This window comes from Lycorma delicatula, chromosome 1 (assembly GCF_047948215.1).
Source record: "Lycorma delicatula isolate Av1 chromosome 1, ASM4794821v1, whole genome shotgun sequence".
NCBI classification, from domain to species: Eukaryota; Metazoa; Arthropoda; class Insecta; order Hemiptera; family Fulgoridae; genus Lycorma; species Lycorma delicatula.
In genome coordinates this window covers 58030011-58051308 of record NC_134455.1, presented here as the reverse complement: position 1 = coordinate 58051308, position 21298 = coordinate 58030011, and the positions used below count along the sequence as shown (strand labels likewise).

Below are 21298 nucleotides of genomic sequence, written 5' to 3'. Positions count from 1 at the left end.
GTAAAAAAACAAGTGGCAATCTAGGAGGTGAAGACCTTACAAAAGGTCAGCTACTTCAATGCTAGAAAATTGTTCTTAGTAGATCACCAAAGGTTGGGTCTTACGCTCAGGTTGCTGTAGTTTTTCACAACAAAAGATGTAATACATGAACTGGAATCAGCCCTAGCTAATATGGTCGAATATATCATTAATTAGAATCTGAAAAGTCTACCAGTTAAAGAAATCAGTCAAAAACCAATACAGAAGGTAGATGTTATTAAAACAAAGATTTCTTCCCCAACAAGGAATGTCTCTTCAACCAGTTCTAAGGTAAAGGAAAATGAAGCAAAAACCAAAAGGAAGGCTGGAGAAAATCCATCACAAGTCAAAGTACAGACTGAAAAAATCCCAGTTAAAGGAATAAAGAAAGATGACGTAATGATAATTGAAAAACAGACTGTTGAAGAAACAATGAAGCCCCAAAAGCAGAGAGGGACTAAAAGAGAGGGTAAGCACTTTTGCCACTCTCAACATCTTAGCAGAGAATGCATCAAGTCTAAACTCTGATGCAATGCTCACCGCAGCACCATCTAGATCAGTACCACCTAATGCCTGCAGCCAAACATACTACATGGTTTATTGCAGAGGATTGGAAGATTCCATCTCCAAGGCCTGACATCCTGAAATATGAGGTAGAGGCTGTCAGGAATGTGGAGAAAAGAAGCAAGAAAGGATGGCCGCCTAAGGGAAAACCTAGGCGATAAACAAATGTTATAAGTTTATTACAAAGATGACATATATTTTATGCATTTGTACGTTCTGTAATTTTTAAATATTAATAAACTTGTAATTGTTTTTAATAATTATGGGTCCTTGGTCCAGTTTTATGATTTGAGAACATTCCTTTAGAAATGGATGTGTGTTATTATTAAGTAGCAAGGGTGTAAAGGCCTTTGTTATCTTGTGTTTTTTTAATGATTGTTTGACAAGACTAGTCTTCTGATTCAGTCACTAGTTATTTATCAGGGAAGAAAAAAATTTGTTTTCTCTTATTTTCTTTTTTATTTGAGAAAAAGCTAATAAGCAGTCAATGCCCAAACACCAGAAGGAAGTATATTGAAAAAAAAAACAATATTTATAAAAACTCGTGAAACTTATTTTTATTAGAATAAAAAACATTCATTTATTAAAATAGTACTATTAATATCCATCAAATTGAGCAAAAACTAAATTTCATTTTTTAGGAGCAAAAATTAAAAAAAAAAATTATTAATTATAAATGAAATGAAATCATGTTAAAAATAATTCAAATACAATTATTATCAAGGTAACATATAAACACAGTCTAGAGCTACTAATGTTTTTCTAATAATAGAAATTGGTATAAAACAGTTTTTAATAGAATGAAAGAAAAATTAAAAAATACAAAGACTTCCCAAATCTCAAAAATTTTCTACAGATAATGATGCACTGAATAATACTGTAATAATAGATATTAAACACACAATAATAGTAAGGTATTTCCAGTGATCAATTTTTTGTTAGTCCAGTCAAAAACTTCAGGTAACATCATTTGTTAATTAATCTTAATAAAAATACAATTAGAAAATAACATCTGACATACATTAATAACAATATTTACACTTGAAAATAATATTTATGCACCCATTTTTAGATCAAATGCAGATTAGACTAGACAAATTGTGATCACAAAATGACAGCCAGTTTACCAGTGATATTCCCTGATAATTAGATAGACCACTGATAATGACATCACATACCAAATGAAATATGTCTATCTCCAATAAACATTTATAAACATGATCAATTTTGAAAGATAAACTAGGAAGAAGTACTTACACTCTAAGAAAAGTGAATTGGAGGATGGAGTGAATATTCAATCATTGACACTAATTTATTAACACTTAACATTAATTAATTAGCACTCATTAACAGAGTGTAAACTAAGTAAATAAACAGTAACAGAAAAATATCTTTATTAGTTTATATTCTATTTCTGGATTTGAGATAAATTTAGTGGTTAATATTACTACATAAATATAACAAAACATTTACAAATTAATTTTTATATTATTCTGCTATTAAGTTTAAAATCAATATGACATAAAATTAGGAGTCAAAGCTTTTAACATGTTTTTATGAAATACTAACATAGAAATCGTAACTTATTTTTTCAACAAAAATTCAATCTTAAACATAATTACAAAAAATAAAAAAAGGTAATTATTAAACAAATATCACATCCAGTTACAAAGATCAAACTAACTAAATTTCATGCAATTACCAGATTAATCTAGATTATAATTCTACTCATGCTTTCCACCCAAGAGGTATATTGCCTCATTTTGTTAAAAGTTGTAGGAAGTGTGGTCACATTGCTTTAGATGTTTCTTTAGTTTGTTTACTTTTACAAGAACATAATAAATGGAAAAACATCAATACGACCAACAGACAAGAATAAATGTAAAAATCTGATCCACATTTAATCTTTTAATATAGTAGTCTCCTTTTATGTTTTTCATCCAATAACTCATTTAATGTGATTCTTAGTTATAATTCTATTTATTATTAGGTCCATCTAAGGATGTTATGAGACATCATTTTTTAACAGCAAAAGGAAGAGCTGCAGCAGAAAGACATTTCTTTGATTTTTTTAACACTTTTCCAGGAGCAGAATATTTGGTAGGATGAAAAATATCGTCACCACTTGCAGACGTGGATGATTTTAATTTAGGAATTCGACCCATACTTAATTTCGATTGAGAAAAGCCAAGTAATGAAGTAGAATTTGAATTGCACCACAGATCTGGTTTTGAAAAGCGTACATTTACATGAACAGCCTCTTTTAATACTCCAGATGATATCTTCATATCTGTTCTTTCAGCAGAATCATCCAGTCGTCTACTATTCCTCTGAAACAAACGAATTGTAGAAAAATTAAGATATTGTATTAAAACTATGACAATTAGTAAATTTACAAATTATTATGTTGTTCAGTAAACAACAAAATTAAACTGAAAATTTATTCATAATTATTTAGAATTGACCATCTTAATGTTAAGGTATAACCTCAATATAATTCATGAGTTTTCAATTATTTAAAAAATAATATTGTCCTAGTAGTATTATGAGAACAATATATTGTTTTGCAACAGTCCATAATAGGGCAGAATATGGTATTACATGTTGGAAGTAATACTTATATAACTGTTTAAGCCCAAAAAAGGTTTGTATACATAATTGGAGATTGAGGTATATTGTAGCACCTTTTCAGAGTGTTATTTACATAACATTTAAGATTTTTATATGTACTAGCAGCCTGAGCCAGCTCCACCTGTCCAGCAACTAGCTCTTTGGAAAGGGAAAGAGTTATATTTTTATTGTTAAAATCGACTAGGCCAGCTTCCCCATCCTGGCAGTAGTCTTTTCGTGTAGGAAAAAATTTACACAATGGTGGAAGAATTTAAACCACAGTTTCTGTAAGATTTTTTTTCTATTGATATTCTATCTATTAGCTATGAATATAACCAAATTAATTAAAACTTATTTTGACTTATATACATGTTACTAACAACACCACCTGAATGTTGGATAATGTTGCCAAACAATAAAAATAAAGTAAAATACAATATAGTAAAAATCGAATAAAATATATTACAATACGAGGTGTGGCTATTAAATAACGGGACTAATGCTGCTACAGAAGAATTGTGCATGCACCAAATTCATACAACTGACAACTGTATACCATGAAGCCTTCTCTTTTGATTGTTTCACTCCAGTTTCAGTGGATATATTAGTCTGGCCGTGGCCTTCATTTGGATAACATCTGTTTTTTCCCATAAAGATTGTTTTATTAGAACAAAGAACTGTCATGAGATCTCATATGAAACTTGGAAAAACCACTACTGAAATTTATCTTTTATTAAAAAAAGTATATGGCAATAAATGTTTATCTCATGCACGGGTTTTTGAGTGGTTTAAGTGTTTCCAAGATGGCCGAGAAGATGTTGAAGATGATATTCACACAGATCGCCCTTCCATGTCAAAAACTGGTAAAAATACTGAAAAAATTTGTAATCTGATACGATCTGACCATCAGTCAACTATTCTTGCCATTATTCAAGGCCCTTATTCAACTTCGTAAAAAATAAGAAAGAAACAACCCGAATTGTGGAAGAACTAGTTATGGGTTTTTCATAAGGACAATGCACCAGCTCACATCACTGTCTCTCAAGACATTTCTAGCCAAGTATAACATCCCAGTGTTAAAACATCCACCTTATTCGCCTGGCACATCATGCCAGGTTAAGCAAATAATAATAATAATAATATTATTAAGTAAAAGTTATTTATTTAATAACACTTCCAAACACAGGATGAAATTTGAGGCACTTTGTAAAGACGTGAGCAGGTCACTGACTAATGTTAGAGTGACGACCAGTAACTGCAAAGCTAAATGATGCAATGACATAAATGAGCATGTTGCAACACGAGTTTTCCTGATGACTGGAAATGTCTTCAAATGCCTGTTAAAACATGAACACTGCAGTTGAATCAAACAAGTCTATTTCAACAATAGTAATAAGTATAAAAACATTAAAGTGCCAAGAATACAAGAAACCCCCTTGGAGCACTTATTTAGTGAGACAAAACAGTATCACTTTTAACAGGTTTTTCATGATTTTTGAGAGGTTATAATTGTTTTTTAGAACAATATACAAGAAACCTTTTTATTTTCCATAAACATCTACAAAAACACTGCAAGTTGTGCAACTTTGAGATTTTTATCACTAGCCCCATAAGAGTTATTTGAAGCCAAAATTTGAATTTAAAAAAAAAAATTAATTTTCAAAAATTCATAAAAATTTAGGGATAAGTACATTAATATTATTTATGGTAAAACTACAGAGTGACTTTTTAGTCCTGTTACCCAATTTTAAATGTAATTTAAGAAAGGGAAATTTAGGTGGAATAAAAAAATTTATTTGTTACTTACAAAAGAGATTTAATAAAAAGCTATTACTTTACATAATTGTTAAACAATATGCTCAAAATGCCCACTCCTTGCGGTTATATATGCACGGACTCTTTTCACCAAAAGTAGCAGAGACCTTTTTAAGAGTTGCATTGGAAATATTCGTGATTAAGTCTATAATATTGACTAAGTTCATCAATAGTGTGAGGATTGTTTTTGAAGGCCTCGAACTTAATATAGCCCCACACAAAACAGTCAGGAGATGTGAGGTCTGGGGACCTTGGAGGCCATAAGCCCTTGCTTATTATTCGATCATCAAAGAACTCCATGGCAGAAAATCCATGGTTTCTCGAGACATGTGGCATATAGCGCCATCTTGCTGAAACCAGCAATACCGTTCTTAAGGTTCCAGGAGGGACACAAATTGGCGCACAATATTCCTGTCTACTTCACCATTTACTGTCTGTTCGAAGATTATGGGTCTGACTATAGTAAGACCCATAATCTTGATGATGAGATATCGCACACCACACACCAATTTTTTCAGGATGCAAAGATTTGTCTTGTAAAGCATTAGGATCTTCAACCACCCCAATTCAACAGTTTTGACTGTTCACTTAACCATCGAAATGGATCCAAGCTTCATCAATAAAGAACACTGTGTTTAAAAATTTGATTCTGTTATTATTTACGAGAGACCTAAACAAATGGCAATATTGCAATCGCTTTTTTAAATCTGGAGGCTGATGCTCTTGGACTAATCGTACGCGATACGGATACAATTTCAATTTTTTAGCAGCTTTCTGAACACTCCAATATGACAAACCAACATGCGTGGAAATTTTTCGTAAACTTTTCCGTGGAGAATGGAGCAATCTTGTTTTCACATTCTCTAAAACGTCATCTGTCAAGCGAGTTGGTCGACCACTACGTTTTCTGTTGCAAACACTATCTGTCTCTCAAAATCGGTTTGCTAGCCTAGAAATTGACATTTTTTCTGGCGGAGGAACACCAACAAATTTAATTTGAAATGATTCTTTTACCATTTCATAGCGTACAATTTCGTAGCAAAATATTGTTCAAGAATGAAAACTTGTTATATGGTAAAAAAAAATTCTGTTCATAACACGACTGGAAAACTGGAAACGGCACAAAAGTTTATACAGCTCAAGGAGAATCAACGCACACTGCCGTATCTATACCGGTTGCGTAGCGCTACCAATTTAATGTTACAAAACAAAATTTTCCTTTCTTAGAAAAAAATTACCAGACATTAACAATTTGGTAACAGGACTAAAAAATCACTCTGTAGTAACGTATACCTACATATAAAAAAATAATTCAAACTGTGTATATCATTCCTGCCTGTTGAAAAAAATTACCAAAAGTGAAATTTCACTGATTTCATGTTCAACTTTATTGGCAATTTTCTCATAGAAAGCTTTTTGTTTCATCCTTCCAGGATCAATGGTTTTTTAGTTATGACTTTTTTCATAAACCATTTTAATCACAAAAATAGGTAAGCGCAACATAACAAAAATTGCCACCACAGGTAAACTGCTTAAATAAAAAATTTAAAAAAAATAGTTTTAAGGTCCTGAAACATGTAGGAAACAAGTGGGTAAGTTTCAAATTGGTCAAGCAACCAGCTTAAGTTTTTTTGGAGCATTTCAAATGGATGGACCTGAAGGTAAGAGGATCAACTGAAGATTGAATAATGAATTTAAAAAAAAGTGGATAAAGAAGGTAATAAATTCTACAGAAAATTTAATAATGAAGTAAGAAGAGTAGCACAAAAAAACAAAAAATAAATATCTTGCAGACAAATGGTAAACATTGAAGATTTAGAAAGAAATTTATATGAATATATAAAAAAATTAAAATAACACAAAATAAGTGGAGGAACAGTAGGGCTCTAAAGAAATTGCTAGTTGTGTTGAGGTGACAAAGTGTATAAAAAAGGAGAGATATTTAAAAGCTGGAAGGAATATATGCAGAAACGATATCAATCTTAACAGAAAGCCAATTGATCTTCTCAAGGATAAAATGCAAAAGTTAAAGTAGAGAAAGTAATCCTAAAATCAAAAGTTACACATGAAATAAAAAATAGAAAGACAAAAATAATGGAAAAACCATAGGAATAGTTGAGCTGTCAAAGTAATGAAATGTCTTTATAAAATATTATAAGTGATGGTGAAAATTTGCAATGTAATCTACAGAGTAATATGGCCAGCAGACTTTATTAAAAAAACCCATGATCACAACCCCCAAAAAGGATGGTGAAGTAAAGGACCAATAATATATTAATTTCACCTTGTATTAAGCAATGCATCTACGAATTCAGAACAGAATACAGAGTAAAAGTATAGAACTGTAATTAATGTGGATTCAAGAAAGGAAAGAAAATAAGAAATTAAATACTAAGACGTAATGGGAGATACATAAAAAGAGATAAATAATAAGTGTATGTTTTAAGAAAATGACTATGAAAATAAATGATACTCAAAGGTAATGGTTTAAATTTGGAAGAGTACTCCTTACCACAAACGTTTTTAATACGCATGCTGATAATGTGGTGATGACGCTCTAAAAGATGAAATCAGCACTGAAGGATGGAGAAGAAATTAGAAAAGGTTTATAAATGACTTGGTAATTTTAGGAGATATGATACTCAACAGGATACTCAACATATGATTTCAATATTACAAGACACCACAACAGAATGTCATGAAAATAAGCATTAGAAAAATAGAATTAATAAGGGTAAATGACAAAATAAGCCAATGAATGTCTATACTAAATAAGGAAGAAAACAGTACAAATACTTAAGTACCAAGTTAACAAATTACAAAAGTAAAAAAGAAATAAAAATGAGAATAGCAATAGCTAAGGAAGCATTTAATAGAAAGAAACTATGTCAATATCTAGCAAGCTGGAGTTATTAGTTACATTGAAAAGGGGTCTTGTTAAGTGTTTCGTTTTGCATGTGTAATTCTATGCAGTTGTAAAATGCTAACACTACATATATAAAAGGGAAAAGAAGAATTTTGGAATGAATAAAAGGAAACCAGAGCGGATTAAATAGATTGATAAAGTGAAAAATTAATACGTAATGAAGAGAGTAAATGAGAACAGAAGCTAAATTATTTCTTAAAAAATAGAAAAATCGAATAGCTGGAAAATAAATTGAGAGGAGAAGGATTGATTAAAACAATGCTACAATGATCTAGTAGAAAGTTAAAAAAAAATATCTAATATAAATATCTAAAAAGAGATGGGAGTTATCACAAGAACTCAAAAGTTTAGATGGAAATAAAGGAGAAAAGAAATGGTCAAAATGCAAAGGGCCTGGCTCAGGACCAATACCTGGCTTAAAACTATTAGTAACGTAAAAGATAACCATCGATGCAACATAAACTTGAATACCATTATATAATTTTTTCAAGAATTAAAAACAGGGATAAACAAACAATACAGGTTGATAAATTATTTATAAGATAATTTTTCTGTTACTTTATAAAGTAAAGATAACCCACAAAAATTGTGTGTTTATTAGTAACTTGTAGATTCAATTGTTTAAAAGCTTCTGATGAAATTTTTTATGTTTGATCACATTGTTAATGTTGATAATGCTCGGCCACACACAATAAATCAGACAGAGATGAAATTGGAAAATCTTCAGTCATCCACTCTCTATAGAGTGGATGACTGAAGACCTTAAATACCTAAAATACCTTAAATTGATGACATTACTGTGAGGTTTAAATTACTGGTGGCAGAATTTCTTGTAGACGGATTTCACAGTGAAATGCTATGAAAAATATGTTGAAGTAAAAGATAGCTATGTAGAAAAATAATCAATAAATGTAGTTTTTGTATGTAAAAAATATTTTTTTTTTAATATTTCTGTTTTGTTTTTATTTCAAAATGGATTTTACTTCAACATGTCTCGTATATAGGGTAAATCCAAATAACAGAGTGACATTCTTACAACTTCATGCTTCAGGAAATTTTCATGATCAGACAAAAATTAAAGATAAATTATTTTTTTATTTAAAACGCTCTCCAAATATGCAATATAATAAAAATGTGAAGGCCAATCTAAAATACTCTATATTAAAAAAATAATTTTGTTTTATTTTTAAACTTTGTATCACCCTCTGTTAATATTAATGAGAAAATGATAATGAACATAATGAAAACAATTATTAAAAACAGCACCAATTATTATCACACATAATTCTGCTTCTTACCCACAAAAAATGTAAAGAATGTTTTAATGAGAACGTCAAGATATGTTCTTCTAATGAGCAAAGAAAAACTGGCATAATGTCACTACAATAAACATTTAATACCAAATCAAATCTTATACATAAAGTAGTTTTGAAATTAGCACTGTATTGCACGTGTTAAATCAGATACAAATACATACCCCATCTGACATCTGTCCAGCACCAGAATATCCTTCCCCATCTGATGACAGCACTACAATACTGGTATCATTTACTTTCTCTTCAAAATTTTTACAGCCAAAATTTTGATAATGCTTTCTAAAAACATTAAATAACAAATAATAATTAAATATTTAAAGATTTTAAAATGTCAACAATTAAATATTTTTACTTTCCTGGCATCATAGCTCTGTAACTATGCTGAAATAAATAAAGTATGATAATCAGCCAAAAAATGAAGTATGGATTTGTTTTTTATTTCTCAATCGTTTCCTGACCCAGGAACCCTAAAAAACAAAGAAAGAGAGGGGATAATGTTCATACATATGTACATATGACCTAATTAAACTGGGTAATTATAACACAGTTTAATACCCATTAAACAGAATATTTGGGTCAATTTTGAGAAAACTGACCCCCAAAATGAGTCTATTTTCAAAGGGAAGATTAACATTTTGCTAACATAACCCTGCTTTCAATTAAGTTCAATACATGCGTGCATGCTTATCTTTCCATTTAAAAAAAAATTTGCCCCAAAATTTTATCTTTCCAAAAATAAAAGAAGTTTCTTTCTATTTATTCCATGTTTTTTAATTAAGCATAGTGTAAGCAACCAACAAAAATACTTTGGGGGCATTATTGGGGTTGGAAGAGCTGATCAAAATTAAAAAATTGATTTTTTGTATTTTTCAAAACTTTTTGATTTATTTTAACTTTTAATATTATTAAATACTATTAGTAATATTACAATTAAATTTCATCTTGATTCACCACTCATAAAAAAAAAATCTTGTAACTGTTTTAGAGGAATTTTTTTAGTTTCTTCCATTTAACATAGTAAGTGCAGAAAAATCCAAAAATATTCTTGGCATTTTTAAAAGTTTTTTTAAAATTTAACATATAATGATATTTAACATAACATATAATGATAATTTTACATTAAAATTTTATCATTACCAGCACAAAAAATAAATCAGGTAATTTTTTCAAGTATAATTATTTTTCCACCACATAAGAATAAGTAATCATGCCAGATAAGCATTACAACTTTGTTGCCAGTTATTTAATTTCAGTAACAGTGAAAGAACCTTAACATTTCATAAGACATTTGATGAGAATAAAATAAGAAAAATTTTCAAGAAAAATATAAAGTAATGTATATATTAAAGTATAACGTTTTAATTCTAATACTCATTTATTATTACCCAACTATGTCTATAGGAGTGAAATGTAATTGTTATGCATGTTTATTCCCTTCTATAGCTTCAGAGATCCAACCAATTACAACCAACTTTTGGGTAGCAACAGGTCTTTGGTCAAGAATTAACATAAACTATCTTAAATTCTCTTATCTAGAAGGGGGGGGGGGTGCTACACTGGGGACAATATTTAAAATTTATCCCATTTCCAAATTTTCATGATAGTATTCCATATAAAAAAAAACTTTTGCCTCTTGTGATTTTTTTTTAAATTCATTGTTTCCAAGATGTAAGCAAAAAATGTGCTCAGCAAAAAGAAGCAGGAATGTATCGTGGCTAGTGTCTATTAGTACATTGTATAATGATGGAATATAACAGGTCAGAATGTGTGCACAATATCTCTACTATAATCATTATATGATAAGTTAGAACCTGCGATATGCCTACCTCTTGTTAAATATTGAATTTTAATTACAGTAACGTAGTGTACTTCTGAGCTCTAATTACTATTTTTACTCCATTTTTTTTTTACTGACATTGCACAATTTTTATTACTATATAACATAGGTAAAATGAAAATTAGAAATAGGCCCACAAATTTACATACAAGATATTTCACATCAACTGCAGATCCAGAAAATTATTACAGCCTCTTAGTAATCTTCCTTTTCAGAATAAATATGATTTATTAGGTTTCAACTTCATGAAGTGTTCTTAGCTAAAAAAAATTTATTATGCTCTCTCAATAGAGAATGTAATGCAGAACTGGAAATCTGTTTGCATTAGGAAAAAGAAGAGTCTCGGCAAGCTATACATTTTTTAACTACCAAACATTTGGCTGCTGAATTATGGCTATTGAAGCAACAAGATACAGATATTTGTCTTGAATTAACAATTGTTGATGAAATGGTACAATAAAATGAAAGTTGTGAACCAACTATGACAAATGAGGAATTTGAAAAAGCTGTATGATCTATGAACATAAAACAAAAACTGTTCAAGAAGATTTCTAATAAATTACTTGACAAAAATGCTTTACCACTCTTATTTTTCATTACTTGTGGCTCTGGAAGCGAGAAAGCATTTGTTCTGAAAATAACAGTAGAACACTTTCTGAGCTTACCATTGTCTGGAGATGAAAAAAGTTCATTACTGTGACTCTCCAACTGGTGTAGCTGCACTTTTGATAGGTGGAGCTAGTATTCACTCAATATTTGCAGAATGGTTGATTGGCAGAAACTAGAACACATGCGACCCTTATCAAGTGAAAGATTACAAGCAGGATGATTGAAATGGAGAAATAATGAATGGCTGATTGTTGATGAAATTTCAATGGTTCCATATTCAAGAATAGGAGATTTTAATATTTAATTACAGCAACTAAAACAGAATAATTTACCATTTGGTAGTATAATTGTATTCTTCTTTGGTGACCTGATGCAGTTACCTCCTGTTTCAATGACACCCACCGGGTACTTACTGCTTTCAGCAAGCTATTGAATTACAAGCCAAAATTCATTTGTAGTATTTATTCAGTTTTGTTGAGCTCAGTGAAAATATGAGACAAACTGGGGATACCACCTACACTGATATACTGAATAATCTTCATGTAGAAGAACTTAATATGCAGCAATTGGAAATTCTTGATTTTTAGGAGAGTAAATCTTACTGGACCATTTGCTGTAAGGGTAACTACAAAGCAGGTTAATGCAATAAAAAAATATCAGAAATTTTTGCTGGAGAAATGATGATATATACAATGAATGATGTCGATTTATCAATGGAAATGAAAACATATGGCCAGATTCCAAAACAAGAATCTATTCCAACTGATCCAAATCAATTTGGTGTGATAGTAGTTCAACTGAAAATAGGCGTTGGTTTGAGAGTTACATTATGATGTTAACATAAATATTAATGAAGGGCTTGTAAATAAGACAATGGGAACTGTTCAGTGACTAGAATAGCCAGCACTTCGTTAAGACTAGTTACAAAATAGGGACTTAATGAGCACCATATGAGCAAATGTAGGAGTATGAGTGGAATGCATCTCCATAAAAAAAAAGGATGGACTTGGTGGTGACAGAAGATTGAGAGGAAAATGTTGCCACTAATATTATCGTGGAATCCAACAGAGCAAAGAATTCAAGTTATCATATGCAGTCAATTCCTAGGGAAGACTAGCAGTAATGCCCAGATTCCTGGGGCTTGAGTCATGTCCTGAGAATCCTGTCATTGAACGACTCTAGGTGATGGGAACACTACACCCAACGGGTTGGTCTAGTGGTGAACACATCTTTGCAAATCAGCTATTTTGAAGTTGAGAGTTCCAATATTCAAATCCTAGTAAAGGCAGTTACTTTATACATATTTGAATACTAGATCGTGGATAACTGTAGTCTTTGGTGGTTGGGTTTCAATTAATCACACATTTCAGAAATGGTCAACCTGAGACTGTACAAGACTACTCTTCACTTACTCATACATATCACCTTCATTCATCTTCTGTAGTAATATCCGATGGTGATTCCCGGAGGCTAAACAGGGGAAAAAAGGTAATAGGAACCCAATGCCCTGGTATACTACACCCAGCCATATGATTAATTCAGCTCTGATGCCCCATAGCAATAATTCATAATTGCTGTAAATTCTAAATAATAAAGACATAGTAATAATAGCCAGATGGTAAACAGAGCTTCTTGCTGAAATGATAATCCTGGGATTTCAAATGTAGATTCAAGACTTCAAGAAACTTGATCACTATGAGCGTCATGTTCAAGGTGCATTACTGTAGTTACTACTGTACTGTTAAACTGGTAAGTTATCAATTAAACTGGAGACTATTTAAATAACTGTTATGTTAACCATGTATACTACAAGATCATTGATGTAAACTCTGATGTTACATGTAAGGTTACTGATGTAAACTGAAGTGTAATTGAAGCGAACTATAATATCACTGATGTTAATTAGTGATTACTGATGCAAACACTATAGTTGTAGATTGTTAATTTATTGATGTAAAATGTAATTTTTTTTTTTTTTTTTTTTTTTTTTTTTGGGGCGAAAAACGCTTGCGCGTTATCATCGCCCGGAGTTTTTTTTTTTTTTTTTTTTTTTTTTTATATAAAAAATAAAACGATTTAAGACTATTCTAAAAGATGAATAAAACTTACGACTAATATCACAGATAAAAACTAATATAAAATCAAGAGAAAATAGAATTTTACAAAGTCCAAGATGGGTGTAAAGGGCCCATTCTTGGATAACAAAAGACTAAAAAAAAAAACTAAAAACCATAAAAGATCTAATATAAAACTTAAAACTAAAACAACAAAATGAAATAAAACTTAGAACTAACACAAATTATATAATTAAAACTAGGTTAAAAATAAAAATTAAAAAGTTGAAATAAAACTTAAAACTAACATTACTAAAATCTTACAACTAATATCACAGACAGTCTTTAAAATATTAAAAATAAAAAAAATAAATAAATAAAATAAATAAAAAATAACTATATAAAATTTAACAAATTCCGATAAGGAGTGTAAAAGGCTCCTAATCGGATAAAAAAAAAATCAAAGACTCAGAAAAAACTTATTTAAAAACTAAAAGCATTAAAAAATATAAGCAACGATATTAAATTTTTTGCATTAACCCAGCACTACGCAGAAATAGAAACATCCGGGTTAAAATTTCATTATCATTGCACAAGACACCACGGATGTTTCTGGGTAGATTAAATTTACGACGCAACGCCGCATAACATATGCAATCCACGAGTATATGGTGCACAGTCATGGGGCAGTTGCATCGTGCGCATAGGGGTGCTTGTCCTCTTATCATCAGGTAATCGTGTGTGATCCTCGTGTGTCCTATCCGCAATCGACAAAGGACTACTTCCTCACGCCGAGTTTTTCTGTATGAGGTGTCCCATGGTAACACAGAATCTTTAATCTGTCTGAGTTTATTATCAACGGTAGCCGTCCAGTCACCTTGCCACCACGCTCTCAGTGATTGTTTTACACTATTAATAAAATCAGAGGTAGCAATTCGGTTGGTGAAAGGGGGCTGATTACATGCTTCTTTGGCAGCAGAATCCGCATGTTCATTACCTGGAATCCCTACGTGGCTAGGGACCCAGCAAAAACTTAATTCTGTGTTGCGATTATTCAACTCAGCGATTGCGTTATAAATTTCAATGACGATAGGATGTTTAGAATAAAAATTTTTTAAGGCATGGAGAGCACTACACGAGTCACAGCAAATAAGAATTTTTCTATATTTAGGGTTAATGATGTTTAGAGCCTTATTTATAGCATATAGTTCAGCGGTAAACACACTCGTAATACTGGGGAGACCAAACATATAAGTTCTCTCATTGACAACAAAAGCACACCCAACTGTATCGTTTTGTTTCGATCCATCAGTGTATACAACCGCGTCTGGTTTCGTCTTGGAGAGAACACACTGAAACATCTGCTGAAAGACGATAGATGGTGTTGATTGTTTATTATATGTAGTCAGGTCAAAATTAAAATTTATGAGGTTTATTCTCCATGGAGGATATGAGCAAGGGTACATAGGAAAGAATGACGGTGTGTCAACATTTATATGCTGCAGCAGACGCCAGGTACGGACACCTACAGGTGCAGTACGACGTGGATGATCCTCATACTTTCCTAGATTAGGATTTTTAAAGACTGACTCAAGAACCGGGTGATTTGGCTGTCCTCTGAGACGAGCAAAATAAGATAATAAGAGCTGGTCTCGTCTATCCCAAAGTGATGGTTCACCACAGTCTACAAGTAAGCTTGCGACAGGACTTGATCTAAACGCGCCTGTGGCAAGCCGAAGGAAAGCATGATGTACACTATCCAGACTTTTAAGCACGCTTTGACGAGCTGAAGAGTAGGCGACACAACCATAATCTAAACGGGAGCGAACAAAGGAATAGTAAAAACGTATCATACATGATCTATCGGCTCCCCAGTAGGTGTTAGTAAGGACTCGCATCATATCTAGAATTTTGGAACATTTTGTTTTCAATTCTTTTAAATGTTTGGCCCAAGTAAGACGGCTATCATAAAATAAACCTAAAAACTTGACGTAAGTAGAGATAGTAATAGTCTCACCGTTCAGAAAAATTTGCGGAATAGAAGGGTTTCGTAGCCGAGAAAAAACTACACATTTTGTTTTTTCGGATGAAAATGTGAAACCAGTAATCCTGGACCAAGCTTCAAGGTGATATATAGTGTTCTGCAGTAGTCTCTCTGCTGTAGGTGCCGAACGGCTTGCAATGTAGATAGCAAAGTCGTCAGCAAATAGAGAGCATGAGACAGGAGCCTGAACACATTTGGTAATATCATTTATGGCTACAGAAAATAAGGTGGCACTTAATACACACCTTGGGGCACTCCATTCTCCAAGATGACACTATCTGAGAGCGAATCATCCACACGAACACGAGCCGTTCGGTGATTTAAGAATCCCCGGATAAAAGCAAGCATATTGCCCTTGATTCCCCATTCTTTGAGAGTGTTAAGAATACCACGTCGCCAGGCTGTGTCATACGCCTTTTTTATATCAAAGAAGATAGCGACGAGGTGTTGCCGATTGAGGAAAGCGTTTTGTATGGCTGTTTCTAGTGACACTAAATGGTCAATGGAAGATCGTCCTTGTCGAAAACCACACTGTTCTGGAGATAGAAAGCCATGTTTCTCCAAGTACCATGTAAGTCTGCGGTTTACCATTCTCTCCATTATTTTACACAAAACGCTTGTTAATGAAATAGGGCGATAGCTTGAGGGGTTCGTCTGGTCTTTACCAGGTTTTAGTACTGGTATAATAAATGCTTCTGACCAGCCGGGTGGGAAGACTTGTTCAGAGAATAAGCCGTTGAAAATATTCAAACGTTGTTGTAGTGCCGAGTTAGGAAGGTGTGAAAGCATGGAAAGGCGAATGTTGTCCGGTCCAGGGGAAGTGTCCCGTGAATTTTTAAGTGCATGTAACAATTCTTTAAATACGAATGGAGTGTTTAATTCACCAACCGAATCACCAATGTTTAACGACAACACCTCCATTTGTATCTTGTACCGTTGAAAATCGTTATTATATGATGAGGTGAAAGACACCGAGCGGAAAGATTTTGCTAGACTATTTGCCACTTCCGAGGATGATGAAAGGAGTTCTCCTTCATCAATAAGACCAAGAATAGATTGTTTCGGTGATCCGAAGATTGCACGAATTTTCTTCCATACAGTAGACGTGGAAGTAGTGCGTGAGATAGTGCTCACGTATTTCGTCCATGAATTCCTCTTAGCGTCCAAGAATACTCGACGGCACACCGCTCTAGCCCTACGGTATAAATTTAGATGTTCTGTTGTAGGCCTACGATTAAATTTACGTAGTGCCTGCCGTCGATTCCTAATAGCATTTTTGCATTCATCGTTCCACCATGGAACGAAAGGACGTCTAGGATTACCCGATGTTTGTGGGATATATCTGTTGGCATTCTTAAGTATCATGGACGTAAAAGAAGAATATTGGTCGAGGATGTTCGCTCCATCGTCATACTGAGATTGGAATGCTTTATGGTATCCGTTCCAATCTGCCTTTTCAACAATCCATCTCCGTGGCCTTCTTTTAATCTCGCAGTCTACACCGAAACTAATAATAATTGGTCTATGATCACTGCCGTGAAAGTCATCACAAACCGACCAATTAAAATGAGGGAGCACATTCGGTGAGCATATGGAAAGATCAAGGTTAGATACAGTACCAGTTGATAAGGACATAAATGTATGTGATCCATTATTCAGTAGGCAAAGGTCAAAGTCTTGTCTCAATCTGTTTATCATATTTCCTCGAGTGGAGCAGAAGGTTGAGCCCCAGGAAATATGATGGGCATTGAAGTCTCCTACTATTAACTATTATTTATTAACTATTAACTATTATTAAGTAAAATGTAATGTAGGCAAAGCAATATGTAATGTTCCTGATATAATCATCCTCAGCAATACCCACCCCCTTGATAAACCACTGTACCAGAGTCAGTGAAGGAATCTGTAATGTGTAAAATATTTTAGTAGGTGAACAATAATAGTTTTAATGAACTGATTCACACATGCGTTACATGCAAATACATTATCGTTCATTGATACTCATATATCTATTTAAAAGAAAAAATAAAAAAAAAATTAAAACCAGTATCGTATCAAGATGACTAAACATATTAAATGGTAAAGTTATGGAAACAACAAAAAAGTAATAAAAAAAAATTATTAAAAAACAAAAAATCCCAACTACTAATTGTACACATTACCTTGAATAATTTATAAAAAAACAAAGAAAACATCATTAAACTTGTTTTTCTTTCTTTTCTTAGCAAGCATTTTTCAGAATTGAGTAAGTTAGTCTGCGATATGAAATTTAATATTACTTCTAAATTTTATGTTGTAGTGTAGTGCCTGTATAGAATACCTAAGTTGCTAACTTTAATGGCCTCCACTTTGTTAAGCCTAACAGACACTCGACACCCTGTTAGTCTTAACAAAGTGGAGGCCATTAAACTTAACAATTCAGATAGCTTACACAGGTACCTGACTACAACATAAAATGTAGAAGTTACTCTATCCTGAAAAAATGCCTTACGAAAAGAAATAGAAACTTGTTTTTAACAAAAACTTTAACAATTTTTTTTTTAGTTTTTCATAATTATTCTACATATATGTGTACAATTAGTAGTCGGGTTTTTTCTTTTTTAATAATTATTTTACTAAACATACATTTTAGAATAATGCATATATCTTACAACAGCACAATAGTTAAAGTAAAATACATAACAAATAGTAAATAATTTAGCTTTTATCTAATGCATGTAAGAATAAACTGCATAAATTACTGATGTGTACTTCAACAAAATAGCAATAATTTACATTTTTTGGTTTTGATTTGCCAAATTGACATTAATAAAAAACCACTGTTGCTCACATTCTCAACTCACCCAGGCAACTAATAGCAATTGTCCCCAGTGCATTACAACCAGTTTGTCTCCCACTATTATCTGTATGTTTGTACAAACTCTGGCTATGATATTTGAACTAACAAATCTCCACAAGTCATCCAACAAACACTGCTATAAAGTGTGAATGTTAGCTTATGTTTGTTAATTATTTTAATTCATTATTTAATTTATTTTTATTATTATTATTTAATTATTTTCCTGACATTAACTATAAGCCCAATATGAATTGTATACATTTATTAAAACCACTAAGTAATTACTTTTAAATAAATTACTGATGCATAATGGCAATTTGGTAGTTGGAATAACAAATCTAGAGCAGGAAATAAAATGATAAACTGAAGGTAACCTCTCTCAAAAAAAAGTGGTACAAACTGAGTATAATGGAATGGGAACAAATGCTTTTGGCCGAGTATAATGGAAATGCGAGCAACTTCTTTGTTATCAATATGTAAGAGGAAATCAAAACCAAATAAAAAAATCTAAATTATTGCTATTTTATTTATTACACGTTAGTTAGTTTCTTTCAATTTATAATATTTTTCTTCACCTACAATTTTGTTCAAGAAACTAAAATCCTTACACATAAGCAATTTATTAAAAATAGTATATAAATTACTGAAATATATTACTTCAACTTCAGTTACATAACCTGCTATTCATAATTTATACTTTTCTTGAGTGTCTCATAGATGTTCTGTTAGTACAAATAACCAGATATCCGTAAGGTACTTGTATAAGATACACATATCTTTTAAATACAAGGGCCGTTCGGAAAGTAACCTCTGTTTGGTTATAAATAAAACGAAAGTTGTAGGTAAATACATTTTATTATATGCATCTTAAAACTACATCATTCCTCTAATTTTCAACAAAATTTCCTTTTAAATTCAAGCATTTATCGTACCTTTCACTACCTTAAAAATTCCGGCTGCAAAAAACTCTCCTGCCTGTTCCTTGAGCCAGCCAATGAGTACATCTTTGAGGTCATCATCGTCATCAAAGCGCTGAGAGCCAAGCCACTTCTTCATGTGCATGAAGAGGTGGAAATCGCTGGGAGCCAAATCTGGAATGTATGGTGGATGCTTGAACACGTCCCATTTGAATTCAACCAGAAGATCTTTGGTTACTCGAGCAGAGTGAGGTTGGGCATTGTCGTGCATGAGTACAACACCAGATGTTAGCAAGCCACGGTGTTTGTTTTGTATGGCCCTTCTTAAGTTTTTTAATCTTTGACAATAGACTTCTGAATTAATGGTTGTCCCACATTCCATAAATTCCACCAGCAACACACTTTTCATGTCCTAGAACGCTGTTGCCATGACCTTCCTGCCAGAAAAATCTTGCCGGGCTTTTGTTGGTTTGTTAGGGGATGCTGTATGATCCCACACCATTGACTGTTGTTTAGTCTCAGAATTCACGTACTTAATCCAAGTTGCATCATGGTTATGATTCTACCCAGGAATGATTCTCCTTCTTGGTTGTAACGCATGAGAATGTCCAAAGCAGAAGCCATTCGTTGAGTTTTGTGATCCTCAGTAAGAATTTGTAGGACCCATTGAGCACAGAACTTACGGTCACCTAACTTTTCCATCACGACCTTGAACAAAACAATCGTGGAAATTTGCGGGAATTCATTGGAAAGCTCAGAGATGGTAAAATGTCAATTTTCATGCATTTTGATATCAATCTTTTGAACCAGTTCATGATTGACCACAGATGGACGGCCCCTCCTTTCTTTGTCATGTACGTTTCTTTGTCCACTTCTACATGAACCAACCCAATCTCATACAACTCCTTCACTCATAATCTTTGGTCCATACACAGCACAAAGTTCCCGATGAATATCTACCGCTGAATATTTTTTTGCCATGAGAAATCTTAAAACAGCGCGCACTTCACAGTTTGCGTGGTTTTCTGTTGCAGCACACATTTTAACCAGCCACAGAAAATCAACAAGTAATCGCATGTGACCTTGCTACTGCCATGGCTGGATGCAGACTGGTCTCCCATGCATGTCTGTACTAAAAAGGTAGTGATACCCCCCGCTCCTTCCTGCATAGTGAGCAAATGGAGGTTACTTTCCAAACTGCCCTCGTACATTTATAAATCCTACACAATTTCCTTAATATCAATGGGCTTTTCAGTGAAAATCACAGTAATAACCTTTGGCTACCCTGAGGATGTCCTTGTGTAGGGTTGGGAAATGAAGTTAATCAATGACCATTAATCAATTATTTTTAAAAAATGTTTTTTTTCTAGATTATCTCCATCTCTTGCTGCTAAAAATAGTATTTATTTTATTTTTATTTATCACTGTTTTCAAACAGACATTTTTCAAGCACACCAAAGTTTTTTTTTTTTTTAATATTAGTTTTTATAAAACTTTATACCTCTTATTATTATTATCTTATTTTATTCACAATACAACAATTTTTTTGTACTAATTGCTCTAAATATTTTTTTTTATTTCAATCATTTATTTTGCAATTATCAAATGAATGAAAAAAAGTTGTCTGAAAACTGTAATCAAAAATTTTAAAATACCTAATTTTGACTTTAAAAATTCATTAATATAATGAAAAAAAAAATTATTATATGGAATTTTTTTTATTGAAAAATCACATTTGAATTTACTTCT

At 32.2% G+C, this 21298-nt stretch overlaps 1 protein-coding gene across 2 annotated transcripts in view; it reads right to left on the bottom strand.

Annotated features, from left to right (window-relative positions):
• Positions 1–802: 802 nt before the first annotated feature.
• LOC142318663 (E3 ubiquitin-protein ligase trul-1-like) overlaps positions 803–21298 on the bottom strand; it is an 84996-nt gene continuing 64500 nt past the window's right edge. For both annotated transcript variants that reach the window (XM_075355126.1, XM_075355127.1), the window contains 2 exons: positions 9411–9528; positions 803–2912 (listed from right to left, as the gene is read on the bottom strand). In XM_075355126.1, coding sequence (XP_075211241.1) covers positions 2598–2912; positions 9411–9528 — 433 coding nt within the window. In that variant the 3' untranslated portion in view covers positions 803–2597. The remainder of the gene's footprint in view (positions 2913–9410; positions 9529–21298) is intronic.